Source organism: Acomys minous (genome assembly GCF_964271855.1).
Source record: "Acomys minous genome assembly, chromosome: 2".
In the NCBI taxonomy this organism is placed as follows: Eukaryota; Metazoa; Chordata; class Mammalia; order Rodentia; family Muridae; genus Acomys; species Acomys minous.
In genome coordinates, this window is record NC_140484.1 from 27889665 (window position 1) to 27905437 (window position 15773).

At 39.0% G+C, this 15773-nt stretch overlaps 1 protein-coding gene across 5 annotated transcripts in view; it reads left to right on the plus strand.

Moving 5' to 3' along the window:
- Window positions 1–15773, plus strand: part of ASAH2 (N-acylsphingosine amidohydrolase 2) — a 113079-nt gene that overhangs the window by 92141 nt on the left and 5165 nt on the right. For all 5 annotated transcript variants that reach the window (XM_084758003.1, XM_084758005.1, XM_084758007.1 and 2 more), the window contains exons 17-21: window positions 700–739; window positions 1315–1410; window positions 4557–4652; window positions 6331–6477; window positions 12821–12880. In XM_084758003.1, coding sequence (XP_084614129.1) covers window positions 700–739; window positions 1315–1410; window positions 4557–4652; window positions 6331–6477; window positions 12821–12880 — 439 coding nt within the window. The remainder of the gene's footprint in view (window positions 1–699; window positions 740–1314; window positions 1411–4556; window positions 4653–6330; window positions 6478–12820; window positions 12881–15773) is intronic.

Genomic DNA, 15773 nt, shown 5'->3' on the forward strand with positions numbered 1-15773 from the left:
CACCATTCCCTTTCACCCTTGCTCAGCCTTAGGGTGCCCTGCTTCTGGTCATCTCCCTTGCTCATCTCCGTGGCGGTCATCTTCCATTCTGGGAATGTAAGTTTTCCATCGCATTAAGTCATTAGCATGTAAAAGTGGGCCTGGTAAGAAGCAGATATTGAAGATTTTATCAAAGGGTCAAATATAAAAGCGAAATGGCAAGTTGTTTGTAGGCAGGGCCAGGTATCACACTTTTTCTCTGCCCTAGCTCTCATTCCTGTAGGATGTAACTGACATATTCTGTTGATCCCATGAATAGAAAATGATGTCATTTTTTTTTTTTTTGTGGCACTAGGGGTGAAACTCTGGGCCTTGCACCTGTTAGGGAATTTATGCCACCATTGAGGTACACCTCAGACCGTGATAGTCTTCTTCTCTCAGTGATGTTCATTGATTTTATTTTCCTCTTTGGTCCAATTGTGTTCTGTTCAGAATTTGCTTTGAAGATAGGCCAGCCAAGGGAAAAAGCTAAGCTTTTTTTTTTTTTACACCATCAACTTCCTACATAATTTACTGCTCTGTGTTGAGCTAGGCTAAGGTTTCTTTGTTTGTTTGTTTTGTTTTTGTTTTTGTTTTTTGGCATTTCCTAAAAGCCTTTATGAATAGTTTGCACACATTCCAAATGGGAGGATGTTTACACAATTCTTTTTCTTGACCTAGAACCATGTCAGGAAGAAGATTTCGAGAGGCAGTTAAAAAAGTAAGTTAAATATGAAATACAATGCCTGCACATTTACATTTGAAGAGGAAAAAAGTCCTATTAAATTATTCTTTCTAAAATAACTAAAGCTTATGCCTCTTGAAATTAGAGGATAGAGGTAAATAAGAAATATCAGTTATTCAAGAATCAGAATTAAAATGTAATGGAATTATAACCAAGTTATAATGTTTTATTGGCATTTATATTTAAATAATTACAAATTGATAATGTTTGTACAATAGTAAATTATAACTAGAGGTTGTTTAAAACCCCATGAGTGATCTAAATAAAATCATCATATTTGGGAAAATGTCTCTGTATTTTCTTCAGATTCAGGATGTATTGGAAATAGTTGTAAAGTGACATAATAATAAATGTTTTGTCTTGTAATTTGGGTCTAATAAACATATGTGAACTAAAATCTTTGACACCTCCACATTGTTTGGTGGTTTTGGTGATTGGAAAGATTTTTCTTAAGAGGTACATTTTCTGTTAACATACTAAATGTGCATGTTAAATGGAGCTTAGGCAGTAACAGCCTTAAGATGTGTAAGCTTCCCATTTTTCCCTCCTAGGAATTTGCATCTTATGGGATGAAGGATATGACTGTTATTATTTCAGGTCTAAGCAATGTTTATACACATTACATTGTCACATATGAAGAATACCAGGTAAAGTAAAACATTCTCATGACTTTTCATTATACGGTCTGTCTGTACTTCTTCAGCCATGTTTCTGAGAGGTGTCTTTGTTTTAGGTAGGAATTCCAAGTGAATAAGCCAAGGATTATATTTGATTTGAGGGTTCATCACGTCCAAGTATCTATCAACATTATGGACTCACTGACTACTGCCTTCTTCTAAAACTTGTTTTGTAAGGGCCACTGGTAATAAATCTGGGTTGTGACATGCAAATAACTGCCCATAACACATTTGGTATGTTAAGCTTCTGTAGGACCTGTCATCTGTTATTTACTGGACACACTAGCTAAGTATTCTGCGAGTGTAGTTATACACAATCCTGGCAGTACATCCTGAAGTGTCATATTACTCCATGATATGACTCAAACAAAACAAACACAACACAACAAAATGAAACAATGAAAAACAAACCCCCTCAGAATTAGGAATCTGGTGGCCAATGATTACTTCTTTTCTTTCATATACAGTTCTGAGAGTAGCCTAGATTCTTTTCAAACAATAATTAGGTATAACATTAACCTAGAGTCCCACAATTAATGATTACCAATAGATCTTCTGGAATATCGTGGCACTCCATACAGGAGCATAGAACCATCCGTTGGCAAATATTTTGTGATACAAGAGTTGGAAGCTGCCCTGCAGCCTTCTGTTGGCTTTGCTGAAGGATTCTAATTTCTAGGGACAATAGCTTATGGACAGAAAGGGCTAATGTTGGCTTACAGTTTTAGAGGCTTAAGTCCACAATACTACGCACTTGTAGCATTTGGACGTGGTTGGGTATGCTGGGTGGATATGAGAGTTCATGGTGGAGTGAACTTCTTGGTTTCATAGTCAAGAAGCCTAATTAAAAAAAAAAGAGAGAGAAAGGGACTAAGGGTTCAGGATCTCTTCCAGGGTGAGCCTGTATGACCTGAAGACCTTCTTCTAGGCTATACCTCTTGTGGGTGCCACCAACTCCTCGTAGCACTTTCCTTAGAACCAAGACTTACCACACGGAACTTTAGGGGTGCATTCCAGATGCATATATAGAACTGCTGGATAAAACTTAACTGGGGTTAAGAAGAACTGAACTTTTTTTTCAGTGCTCTCTGCTGTTTAGTATTGCATTCAGCAAACAGCAATAATGTTGACAGTATCCCTTACTTTGTCACCTAGTTCCTGCAGACCTAGAAATAGCTTTTATCCTTTCTTCTGTGAAAATTACAGGAGTCACTAGGTCTACCCTCATCAAACTATCTGATAGTGCAAAAAAGAAGCACATATTATTTTGTACATTTCGTTACAGTAGGTTGATAACGGTATTCCGTTTTAATTTGTTCCAGTCAATCTTAAATGTTTTGTTTCATGCACTTAGAACCATTATTCTGCTAGGTGTTCTACGGGTCTCAATAGACTGAGATGGCTCAGAGGTTAAGAGCAATGTCTGCTCTTCCAGAGGTCTGGAGTTGAATTCCCCAGCAACCACAGGGCAGCTCATAACCATCTATAATGAGATCTACTGCCCTCTTCTGGCGGTCAGGCACACGTGGGGGCAGAATGTTGTATACATAATAAATAAATCTTTAAAAAAAAAAAAAAGTCGTCCATGGCACAAGGAAAGTTGGGAATCCCTGCAAATTTGTTTCCTTATCTAGGATTATGTTTCCGCAAAGCTTACTCTTGACGCATTCACTGATGTGTACCATAGACACTTTGCTAGTCATATTCTGGATCCACAATAGTGAAAGGAATCTGCTTCCTCCATGATGTTCCATCAGAGATAGAAGAGAAAACAGGTAAAGATGAGGACTGGAGGCTGAAGAGATGCCTCAGTAGTTAAGAGCACTTAAAGGTGTAAGACTCAGGTTCAGTTCCTAGTTTACATGGATGCTTACAAGCACTTGAAATTCCGGTTACTCTAGGCGGCTCTAGTGCACCCTTCTTCAGGCTTCCTAAGGCTCTCACATACATGTGAGACACACACACACACACACACACACACACACACACACACACACACACACACACAAAACCAACCAAATAAATATTTGAAACAAAAGATGAATACTGGCAGGCATTTATCTGAGTTTTTGACAGTATGTTGTGGCCAGTCAAGCAAATACAAAATTACAAATGTCTTCTATATAGAGCAGGCATGTGCACAAAAGCGCTGGAAATACATGTAGCACATTAGTGGGCGATAGTTAACTGAGGACTGTGGAGTGTGGCGGGGGTGACAGGAGCTGAGGGCTAGAGAGAGAGGCAAATTGAGTGTGGGGAAGAGCCCTTTGGGCAGCATAGTGGACTTCTGACTTTGTTGAGAATGTTTTGGAGAGAGTGCTGTGATCCACTCTGTGCTATCTATGGAGACATCATTAGTGTAGGCCTGAGTGGAGACAGAATTTGATTATCACATTAGAGTTAGCTTCCGGGTGGGAAATGAAGCGTTGCACAGAGGCAGGGGCAGGAGGAAAGGAAAACAGAAAACCTTGAGACAATTCTAAGGAGGTATAATGGCAAACTCTTCAGACTTACGTAATGTAGGATGAGGGGGAAGAGGGAAGTCTAAGATGACTGACAGCAGATCACCATAAAGATACTGCAAGGGTGCCATGGGGGATACTGTAGGGAAAGCTGGTGTTTCTGGGATGATGCGTGGCCTTGTACACTGATGGCTTTGAGCTTCCTGTAGAGTCATCAAGGGAGCTCATAATGAGGCACATTTGGCCACATTTCATAGCTCTGTGGTGTGATAGAAGTCCTTCCACAGAGGGGACCATTAGCAGTCAACTTACCTAGGAATTGTTAAATAGGATCCTTTCTACCCTAATTTTCTCTCCTGATGTTCAAACTTGGGGAGATCACTAATAATGTAAGAACTTACAATAGACACAGGTGTATGAAGAGTGGGAGATTGTAACATCTTTCAGATGAAAAGAAACGGTAGCCTAAATGGTATAACCAGAAAGAACTCATCACCTTAACAAGGACTGGATGCAGCTCTCTGTTTATAAAAACCATTGAGTATTTACAAGTATTGAATAATGTGAGTAGTTTGGTCACTTTCCTGAAAATGCTATGCCTCTATAAACTGATGTTTGCAAAGTTGTCTGTACCTCTTCTTGCTTCTCCTGCAGGCTCAACGATATGAGGCAGCATCTACAATTTATGGACCACACACACTGTCTGCATATATGCAGCTCTTCAGAGGCCTTGCTAGGGCAATTGCTACGGTAATCAAATTGTGTGTGTGTGTGTGTGTGTGTGTGTGTGTGTGTGTGTGTGTCTATGTGTGTGTCTATGTTTGTCTTCAGGTGAAGGAGGTACAGAGAAAAGAAAGAACCTTAGATACACATAAAATATAATATATAAAAATATACATTTAAAAATATGTTATTTGACTAATTTCATATTTCATACAATTTCCCTTAGAAAAGAAAACTGAAACACACAATATCATTAAGAAAATAATTCAAAGTTTACTGATAGTAAAATTCAAGTTCAATCAATTCCACTTAGTGGTGGCAGTCTCTCTCTCTCTCTCTCTCTCTCTCTCTCTCTCTCTCTCTCTGTATATATATATGTGTGTGTGTGTGTGTGTGTGTTGTATATAGTGCATATACATATATATGTGTGTATATGTATATCTCTATATCTATAACTATCATTTAAAGTAAGGAGATATTTTTTTTCTTCATGTATTTTGATGATTAATAATCCTTGAAGGCCATCCGTACTATAACTATAGCCAGGGCTCACTTGTCAAGTTCTTTCCTCCCATTCAGAGAGTTGAATAGACCATGCAGTTAGAGAATACTTTCAGGCTTATTTTCTCTATTATAATGTCTCTGAAACTGATACGCATTTTCCACTTATAACTAGTAGCTTAAATTTCTTGATGGTTCAAGAAGTAGTATACGTTGTTGCCATGAATGGAGGCTTAGGCTTGTTGAACTCTAGTATTGCCAGGCATGCACAATGTGTGTTTCTGAAATGCATACAACAGATTTAAAGTTCCTTAGCACGGAAAAGCCCCCTTTAGGACACCCTCGTTCATATAGCTGCAGCTGCAGTACAATCAGTCAGCAAGTGGGACAAAGAGCTTAAAATAAATAATAAATAGACCCATATATAATACATGTAAGGTCTATAATAGTGTGTATATTACTTGCCACATGATAACTTTATAATAATAAAAGATATGGAATTATGGCATAATAGGTACAATAAACCATTTTATAGAAAAAGTGTGGATATATTGTGCAGATGATACTTAAGTGCTGTAGACCAGGCCATTTCATACATTTCCATAGCTCCCTCCATAGAAATTTGAAATTTTAATACAACTGGGAGACTTGAACATACTTTGCTTACTTTTTAAAATCATAGTGGATAGAATTTTATTTTTTTTAATTTTATTATTTATTTATTTACTTAGTTTAGTGCATAGAATTTTAGACCTGCTCCTTTGTTGTCATGTAGAAACTTGATTATAGTCACTTGTTTTTTAATTAATTAATTAATTAATTAATTTTATGTACATTTGGTGTTTGGTCTACACACATGTCTGTATGAGGGTGTTGGATCCTCTGGGACTGGAGTTACAGATACTTGTAAGATGCCATGTGGATGCTGGGAATTGAAGCCAGGTTCTCTGGAAGAGCGGCCAGTCTCTTAACCATTGAGCCATCTCTTCAGCCTCATGGTCACTTGTTTAGGACTATATGATCTTGAAAACCACCTGAGTATATTCAATCCCATCTTCTTCCTTGCAGAGTAAGAATTGTTAGCTTTTGGAGTGCCCGGGTGTAGATGTGTATGCACCTCTTGGGCATTTCTTGGGATATGAATGGGTGTGGGGAATCTCACTTAATTCCTATTGTGCGTTTAAGCAAATGCTCTCTGTTTCAGGACACAGTAGCCAACATGAGCAGTGGTACCGAGCCTCCATTCTTCGAAAACCTGCTACCTTCAATTATTCCTAATCTTTTCGACAGACAGCCAGTAGGCAAGCATTTTGGGGATGTCCTGCAGCCACCAAAAACTGCATACAAAGTGGTAAGACTCACAGGAAAGTCACCAAGTACATTAGAAGCTTGCTTCTGGACACGAAAGGAAAGATGTTGCTTGACATCATCATCTGCTTCTAGTGGTTCCATATTATTGTTTCAGCAACGATGGTGTTGATGGTATTACAGGCTAGCCTCAGAAATGATGATATTGACAGTACCATGGGCTAGCCTCAGGAATGATGATATTGACAGTACCATGGGCTAGCCTCAGGAATGATGATATTGACAGTAGCACAGACTAGCTTCAGGAATCGTGATGTGGAAATCTATTTCCATCTTTGCAGAGTCTGCAAAAGTGAGGAGTATGAGAAACACTGCTTTCCTCCCCTGGTGGTCAACTTCATAAAATTGAATTTCCAAAATGCAAATTATTATTTTTATTAAATAAATAGCCAAAGAACCATACACAGGAGTTGGGATTAAAGGACAGAAAAGCACACATAAAAAAATGAAGCAGAACCTGTACTGATATATTGTATGTTGATATTGTAGTCTGCATTCTTGCTGAATAATATATTAATTCCGGCAGCTTTTCTTTTTCTTCTTCTTCTTCTTTTTCTTTTTCTTTTCTGTCATGAATTCCATAAGGGCTTCTACATTTATTAGAAATAACTTTACTTATTCATCTTCATATTTCTCTTTTTTTCTAAAAAGCATGAGTAACTAAGCTTCATAGTTATGCTTCATTAATTATTGAACCATCTAGAATGTAGTATGAGTTTCTCATCGCTGTTATAGAACACCTGAGAAAGCAACTGAAAGCACGTGTATCAGTTAATTTTCTGACTGCTGGGACAACATATCTGACAAGAGAGCCCAAGGATGAAAGAGTATGTTTTGGATCACAAACGGAGGATGAGATCCCCCATGGTCGGGGAGCCATGGCAGCAGCGTGTGACACTAGTCAGAAGCAGAGAGGCAAATTCTGGGGTTCTATTCAGCCTTTTTCTTTTATTCATCCCAGTACTGTAGCTTCTGGGATAGTGGCATTCACATTCAGGTGAGTCTTCCATCACCAATTAACCCTCTCTGGAGCATCTTCGTAAAGATCCCAGAGGTATGTTTCCCAGGTGATTCTAACCTTAACAAATTGGCACAGAGAATTAAGCACCGCAGCCATGGAAGAGTGTTTATTTCAGCTCATTGTTTCAGAGGTTTCAAACCATTTCACTTGGCTGTTGCCCTGGGCCTATGCATTGTGAGGTAGGACATCATGAAGAAAGGGTGTCACAGAGGAAGTGTTCCTACCTCCTGGTACTGGGAAGTATAGAGAAACACAGGGAAGGGCCAGGGACAAGATAGCCTTCAAGGGCATGCTTCTGGTGACCTACTTTCTCAACCATGTCTTACCCCCAATGCTTAATTCAGTATAAGTTCATAGTGGGTAAAAATGGATAAACCTGTTGGTGAAGCTAGTGCCCTCACAATCCTGCCATTTCTGAACAATTCTAAGCGCTGGAATCCCAACCTTCTCTGTTGTATCCACTGTGGGAGGGACCTATGTTGGGATGAGGAATCTACCTAAAGTGGAGGCAGAGGTCAAGAAAGGGTAATGGGGGTGATAGACAAACATGGCCTGCGTTCTCTGGATTTAAACATGTATACATAGATGAAAACAGACAGGAACCTTTTTTTGTGAGAATAAGGGAACAAGCGGGAGGCAGGGCACGGGAAGCCAAGCAGAAGAGCCACTATAAGCCAAGTATGATGATAGACATGTGGGCAGGCTAGTTTTTCTCAGCTTGACACAAGCTAGGGTCATCTGGGAAAAGGGAGATGTAACTGAGAGGCTCCTCCATAGGGCTGGCTTGTAGGCCAATCTGTAGATCATGTTCTTGATTAATGATTGATAAGGAAGGGCCTAGCCCTCTCTCCATTGTGCTATCCATGGCCAGGTGGTCATAGGGTGTATAAGAAAGCAAACTGAGCAAGTCAGGAAGAGCAAACAAGTTATCAGCACTCCTTCATGCCCACTGCATCAATTCCTGCCTTGACTTCCTTGGATGATGGTCATGAAGTATAAGGTGAAATAAACCCTTTCCTCCCCAAGCTGCTTTTGGTCTTGGTGTTTTATCATAGGAATAGAAACTCTAGCTAAGAAAATATGTATGAAAATTCCCCGGTGAAACCCATTATTCCTTCTCCAAACTAAGAGTTTTAGTAAAAAAAAAAAATGTTGGACAGGAAGAAAAAGCCAAGTCCATTTGCATTTGCAGCTAGATCTGAGTCAAGTAATTATCAAAGAATACTGATTTGTATCCTTTGCATAGCTTTCCATAAACACAAGAGGAAACGCCTCCCTACTCGACCTTTATAACCTTGACACCAGAAGTGAAGAAATGGGTAAAATACAGTCCTCCTGGACATGGGTCTAAAACTCCAGAACAGTGTGTAAGCAAAGCAGGCAGCATATTAGCACCCCAATTACCCCTTGTCCCCCTCTGCCTCCACTTTAGGAATATTCCTTACCCCAACCATAGTTCTCGTTCCAACTGAAGGCCATCCATATTATATACTACATATACATATTATATATTACATATACATATTATATATTACATATAAATATTATATATTACATATACATATTATATATTACATATAAATATTATATATTACATATACATATTATATATTACACATACATATACATATTATATATTACATATACATATTATATATTACATATACATATTATATATTACATATTTTCACGCATAATCATCTTCTTCCCATTTTAAAAAATATTTTGGTTTTAGTTAGCACTCAAAGAAATGAGTTTCATTTTTATATTTTAACACATGCACACATATATGCATGTTATATTTTGTTCTTATTTACTCCCCACTTTCCTCCCTTATGTCTCCTCAAACTTCCTTTTTCTGATGAGAGCTGGATAAATCGTGAACATTGGTTTGCCTTACTTATTTCCTCTAAGAGCTTGTAGACTTTCTTGTTAGGCTGATGTGTCTCTGCTACGGGCCTTGGAAATCATATTCCAATGTCCAACCACAGTCTCAATCTCAACCAAGCTGACACAGCAAAATATCTAGGAGATGAAACTCCCAAGCTGGGGCTAGAGAGAAGAAGAAAAGCTTCTGTGATTAGATAGAGCTTGGACAAACCTGGAGCCTTGTTACGTGGACTTTTGTTTGTTTCTGTGCTGTATAAATTAAAAAAAAATTATTAGCATATAAAGAGATAGCGAGAAAGAGGTATGAAAGGAGGGTGGAAGTGGGAACAAGGGAAGGTAATAGGATGTGTATGCCATCAAAGCAGGAGGACTGTTGGGGAAGAAGCCTTCAGCAAGAAGAGGATGTAGGGAATTGTGTTGTGAATAAAAGCAATGTCACCCAGAAACTTAGCTCATATCTATTTTAAACCCCCATAGCCTTTTTCTTTTAACTTTCATGTCACATATGTATTTACATGTATTTAATCTATACCCACATGTGAGGCAAAGCATGCCATGTTTGCCTTTAAGTCTTGTTTCTTTAGCGTAATTCAGTGATTACCAGTTCTAATTACATTTCCTGCAAATTTATTTCTCCTTAAATAATGTTAAAATTCTATTGTGCTGTATTTTATCTATTTATCTGCTAACGAACATGTAGAATGGTTTTCCAATCTTAGCTCTTGCCCATAGTCCTGCAATAAACATAGATACACAGATATTTTTCTGATATGCTGAGCTAGTTTAGTTTTTGTGACACTGACGCAAACAAGAAGAAAGAACCTCAGTCGCATAAGTTTTCTTCTCAGATTGGCCTATGGGCATTTTCTTGGTTAATGATGAACGTGGAGGGAACCCACTGAAGGTGGTACCACTCCCTAGCAAGCTGTCCTGGGTTGTATAAGAAAGCAGGCTGAGCAAGCCACAGGGAGCATGCATTACTCCTCCGTGGTCTCTGCCTCAGTTCCTGACTCCAGTTTGTTGCTTGGAGTTTCTGCTCTGACTTGCTTCAGTGATGAGCTGTGAAGTGTAGGCACAAGCCCAAAAAAACTCTCTTTCTGAGGCAGTTTTTGGTCAGTTTCTTACCATGGCAATAGAGAAGCGAACTGCGACATATTGCTGACTTGGACTCCTTCATGTATGTGCCCAGGGGTGGTAAAGCTGGATCATCTTACAGCTCCAGCCTTAGTTGCTGAGCAGTCTTAGCACTGATTATATCAGCTGCCTCAGCAAACATTTCCCCCACAATTGGTTGATGTAGCCCGTCCAACCGGCATGTGATAAAATCTCGGTGAAGTTTTAAATCACGTTTTCCCGACAGCTGATGATGTTGAGTACTTTAAGAAAACATCTCTAGGACATTTGTCTTTCTTCCTTTCAGAACATTCTAGTCCATTCATTAGCTCACCTATGGATTAGATCATTCAGTTTTGGTGTTTAGTTTCTGGAATTCTCCTCTAGAGCCTAGATATGAATACAATAATCAGAGCTTGTGGTGACTAATGTTAATGTCAAACTTGAAAGAATTTAGATCACCTGGGACTATAGGCTTCTGTGCATGCCTGTGGAAACTTTTCTTGATTATGTAAATTGATGTTGGAAAACCCAGCTTGTCGTTCTCTGATTTCAACTTATTTATTTATTTATATTTATATTTATTTATTTATTTTTAAGGCTTAAGACATTTTTTTTAAAGGAGAGGCTACTGTGGTATAATTCCCAGTAAAATTTACCACTGAGGTATGTAGTACTGCAAGTCTTTCTTGTTAATTCAGTTTGTTATTCAGTGATTTCACAGATGTATAGAATGCTTTCTGATCACTCCCCACTCTCTCTTATCTCCTTCCGACTCATGTTGACACTCCCTCCTCCCTACAGGTCCTTTCCCATGTTCATGCCTTTTTGTTTTGTTTTTATGTCCCACTGAGTTTAATAAGAACCATCTGTATGACTGTGGGTACAGAATTAGACAAAAGAGTCTCGTCGGCACACCAGTGGGTACACATCTGAACATAATGAATGACAGCTCACCACCTAAAACCAATAAATAGCCACTGCTTTAGAAGGAATGGGTGGGACCCCATGAGAACCCTTGCATTTCTTGATTGACTTTTGACAGGTCCAGTCTTGCATAGGCCCAGTGCAGCTGCTATGAGTCCACGATTGCAAAGGCCGTGTCATGCCCTGAAGATAGCCCCCTCCTTATCTTCTGGCTCTTACATCCTTTCTTTCCATTCTTCTGCAGTATTCCCTGAGAATTACAGGGAATAGCGTAAATGTCCTCTGTAGGACTGAGAACTCAGCAGTCTATTTTTTTTTTGTCTCAGCATCTTGAGCAGCCGAGCGTCTGACACTCACTGCTCTTCATTGTATAGAGAGGCTTCTCTGATTAAAGCCAAGAGAGGCATCCGTCTATGCCAACATCAGTGTTTAGAAAGCGGTTTGGCACAATGGCAATCTTAATTGTAGGCAGAAGTGTTTTTGGAAAAGGAGATTGCACTCTGTATAAAATGGAGAAAGAAAAGGCTTGAAGCAATGGCTCCGCAGGTAGGGATGTGCACTCCTCTTCCAGGACATCTGAGTTTGGTCCCCAGAACCCACACTGGGTGGCTTTCAGACACCTGTAACTCCAGTCCCAGAGGAATCCTAGGCATCTGGCCTCTGCAGGCACCCACACCTGTGAAGATAGCTACACTGGGACATACACACATAATTACAAATGAAATGAGTGTCTAGGGAAAGGTAGAGAGTGATCTAGTGCTGCCTTGATTTGCACCTTTGAACTGTGAGCCAGAACAAGCTCTTTCTCCCATAGGTTGCTTCTGTCAGGGAATTTTATCATAGAAATAGGAAAAGAAACCAAGACAGATATACAGTTGGCAAAGATTTGGGCATCCTGCAGATGCACCTTCACTCTGTTGATGGTTTCCTTTCTAATTTCATGCAGTCCCATTAGTTAGTTCTGGGATTGTTTGTTGTGCTACTGGCGGTCATTTCTAAGGCTGACTTTTCTCCAATTAATGTTTTGACAACTTTGCCAACGACTGAGTGGCCGTAGCTGTGTAGGTTCACTTCTGATTTCTCTGTGGTCAATGTGGCTGTTTTATGATAGGGCTACGTAATGTAATTTGAAGCCATTTAATGTATTATTACCTTAAGAATTATATCTCTGGACCTTTATTTATATCAGAATCTGATAAAATAAAATTCACTGGATCCAATTCCTTATAAACCGAGAAGGGAATCACTTAGTGAAACAGAGTGGGATGTATTCAGCATCTAGGGTATTAGAATGTACGGCAGCTAATGCTTCAAATCTGAACATAGCAGAAAGGCTTCTGTTTCGATTTAATTAAATGTCATTTTTTATTTCCAGGGAGAAGTGGTTGAAGTTATATTTGTAGGTGCTAACCCAAAGAATTCAGCAGAAAACCGGGTGAGCATCATTGTCTTTGAAATTTATATCCACTTGTAAAGTTTCCTTTGCTTTACAGGAGCATCTAGCATATCCAAAAAATATGTCAGGGTTTTTTTTCCTGCTTTGTTTTGGGAGTTGGGGAAATGTGCAGTGGGTACAGCTAGTATGGAATTGAATGTGGAACGTAGTACACAGGAAAACCGTAATGAACCCTTCATAGGGTCAGGGGAAGAACAACTCCTTCAGAGCCACACTGCTTCTCCAGGAGATATGGTTTCAGAGACATTCTCATCCACATGATTAAATTTAAAATGTACTAGGTTTGTTATCATATTGAAAGGTGCCCCCCCAAAGGTGCCCCTCTCCTTGTTTTGAGGACTTTTCTGACCTTGGCAGCACTGCTACTCTGGACTTGACTCTTGTTTTGTAGTGATCACATTCTAGTGCATAGTCTGTCCTATGTGCTTTATACTATCATACCTTGGCCGTTTTCCTGTTGTTTACTGTTAGCACAATAAAATGTTTCTTTATTAATCTTGAAAAAATATGTAATAAATATGTGCCCAATGTGAAAAACAAACAACATATTAATAAAATAGAACACATAAGTGCCTCTTTTTTACAAATCTATTGTTTTAGAGTTAATTACTGTTAACAACAAACCATGTCCTATTTTTACTTTTATGATATATATATAGTAAACCACACATATATATGAAGTGTCTAGAAATGAAATGAGATAACTTTAGTCTTCTGTAATTTCCTTAGAATTGTCTTATATCTAAACAAACAGTAATAGGACATGTTCTGTCTATTCAGGTTTAAGCAAACAGATATAGTGACACACAGTTGCAATCCCAGAACTTGGCAAGTGGAGGCCAGATAATTGCCATATAGGATGCCTTTGTCTTAAAAACTAGGAAAATGGATGGTAAAGTAACTCAGATAGTAAAGATGCTTGTTACCAACTCTGAGGAACTTGAGTTCAGTCCCAGGAGGGGAAGGAAAGATTCAACTCCCAAAGCTGACCCCTGACTTACACATGTGTTCTGTGGCATGCACACACCCCTCACAGTACATGATCAGTAACATAAATAAAGTAAACAAAATTTTTGGACCACTACCACCAACTCCCTACAAAATCTGGAGAAAAATTTTGGAGGAAAGCAGTCATATGAGAGTGACTTTTTAGGTCACTTTCCCTGGTGAGTGAGGATGTAGCCATTATGCCATGAGCCACTCTCCTCAGGGCCCATAATCACTTATGACCCAGAACATCTTCCCAAATGAGCTGTGTCATTTCTGTCTATTCAAATACCACTGCTTTCATGGTAGACTTGTGGCAGTATGACACCATTACATATAAGGTTTGGGAGAAACAGTCTTATGCTTGGACAGTCAGTGTGCACCTATGAGCAAGCCCCATCAGAACATTTGCACGCCCGTCACAGTACTTTCTGAAGAGGTCAAGCCCAACATCCTCAGAGTAGCCTTGTTGCTGTTGCCACGAGAACAGGGTGTTAGTAGCGTTACAATGAGAATAGATTTTTTTCTTTTCTCAAAATACTCTGAAGTGGTGCAAAACAATGCTTAGCGCCCTTTCATTATCTGTAAACATAATGATCATTATCCCTAATTGCCAAGCAAGTGTTGTCTCCATGTAGTAGGCTGAATGCGTTGTATATACTGCTACACACATCTCATTTAATCCTCACTGCTATCCAGTAGTTTATCTTATTGTCTTTACTTTATATATAAGTAAACTCCATGGCAGAGCATTTAATGTGTGGTAAATTGTACCCATAAGACATGATAGGGAGATAGGGAAAAGGTAATCACAAGTTTTGTCCCTAATAGGTTTGTGATCTAGATATGATTTGAACCCTTCGTTCTAGACCTAGTTATTAGGGACCATTATTCCTCCTACTCCATCTAAGCTGCCCTCCCCCAATGCCACCGTGCCCTCAATGTTAAGAAACAGCTCTCCTTATTAGCCATCATGATTTTGAGCACTTCTTTATTAAGGGTCATGTATCAACTGAATAATTAGAGACTTGTTTTAAATAATGACACGACCAAAATATAAATAAGTAACCCATTTGTCAAAGAAATCTGAAGACTGATAAATGTAGGGTATAAAGGCTTGTGAAGAGTAAAGACGAATGAAACACAGCTATTTGTGTGTGTGTGTTCATGTAGATGTGTGCACATATGTGTGTTATGGAAGCATGCACATAGAGGCCAAAGACCAACATTGGCTATCTTCCTCATTTATTCACTTCTTTCTTTCTTTCTTTCTTTCTTTCTTTCTTTCTTTCTTTCTTTCTTTTTGAGACAGGGCCTCTTACTGAACTTGGAGCCTTAAGGTGGCTATTCAGTGAGCTTCAGGGTCCACCTGTCTCCAGCTTCCTAACCCTGGTTAAATTACAGGCACATCCGCCTTGCACATGTGGATTCTGGGCATCTAAACTCATGCTGTCATGCTCTTACAGCAAACACTTTACTGACTGATTTATCTCCACTGCTCCACAAGTCCTGCCTTTAAGGGAGGCAGTGTAAAAGTCTTGAGAGTAGTGGACACTTATGGCCTTATTTTAGTTATTAATTTGTCACATTATTCAAATCTTTGCTTTATTTAAAGCTGGATTCTTGGTCTGAAACAAATTGCTTCATTACAGTTATCTTGCAGTGTAGAAATATACTGCTTATAATATGTTTTGAAAGCGTCTTCTATTATACAGTGCAGAAGTGTCTTTAGAACCCTAGACAGGGATACTTTATGCATTTTTTTCTTTTATTTAGGAAGGCATGGTATCTAATAATTCAGTTACCTGAAGACACAGAGAGGTGAAGTCCATTTCTTCTCCTCAATCATGTGGTGACTAGAGAAAATCTTGCCCTCTTGATCTTG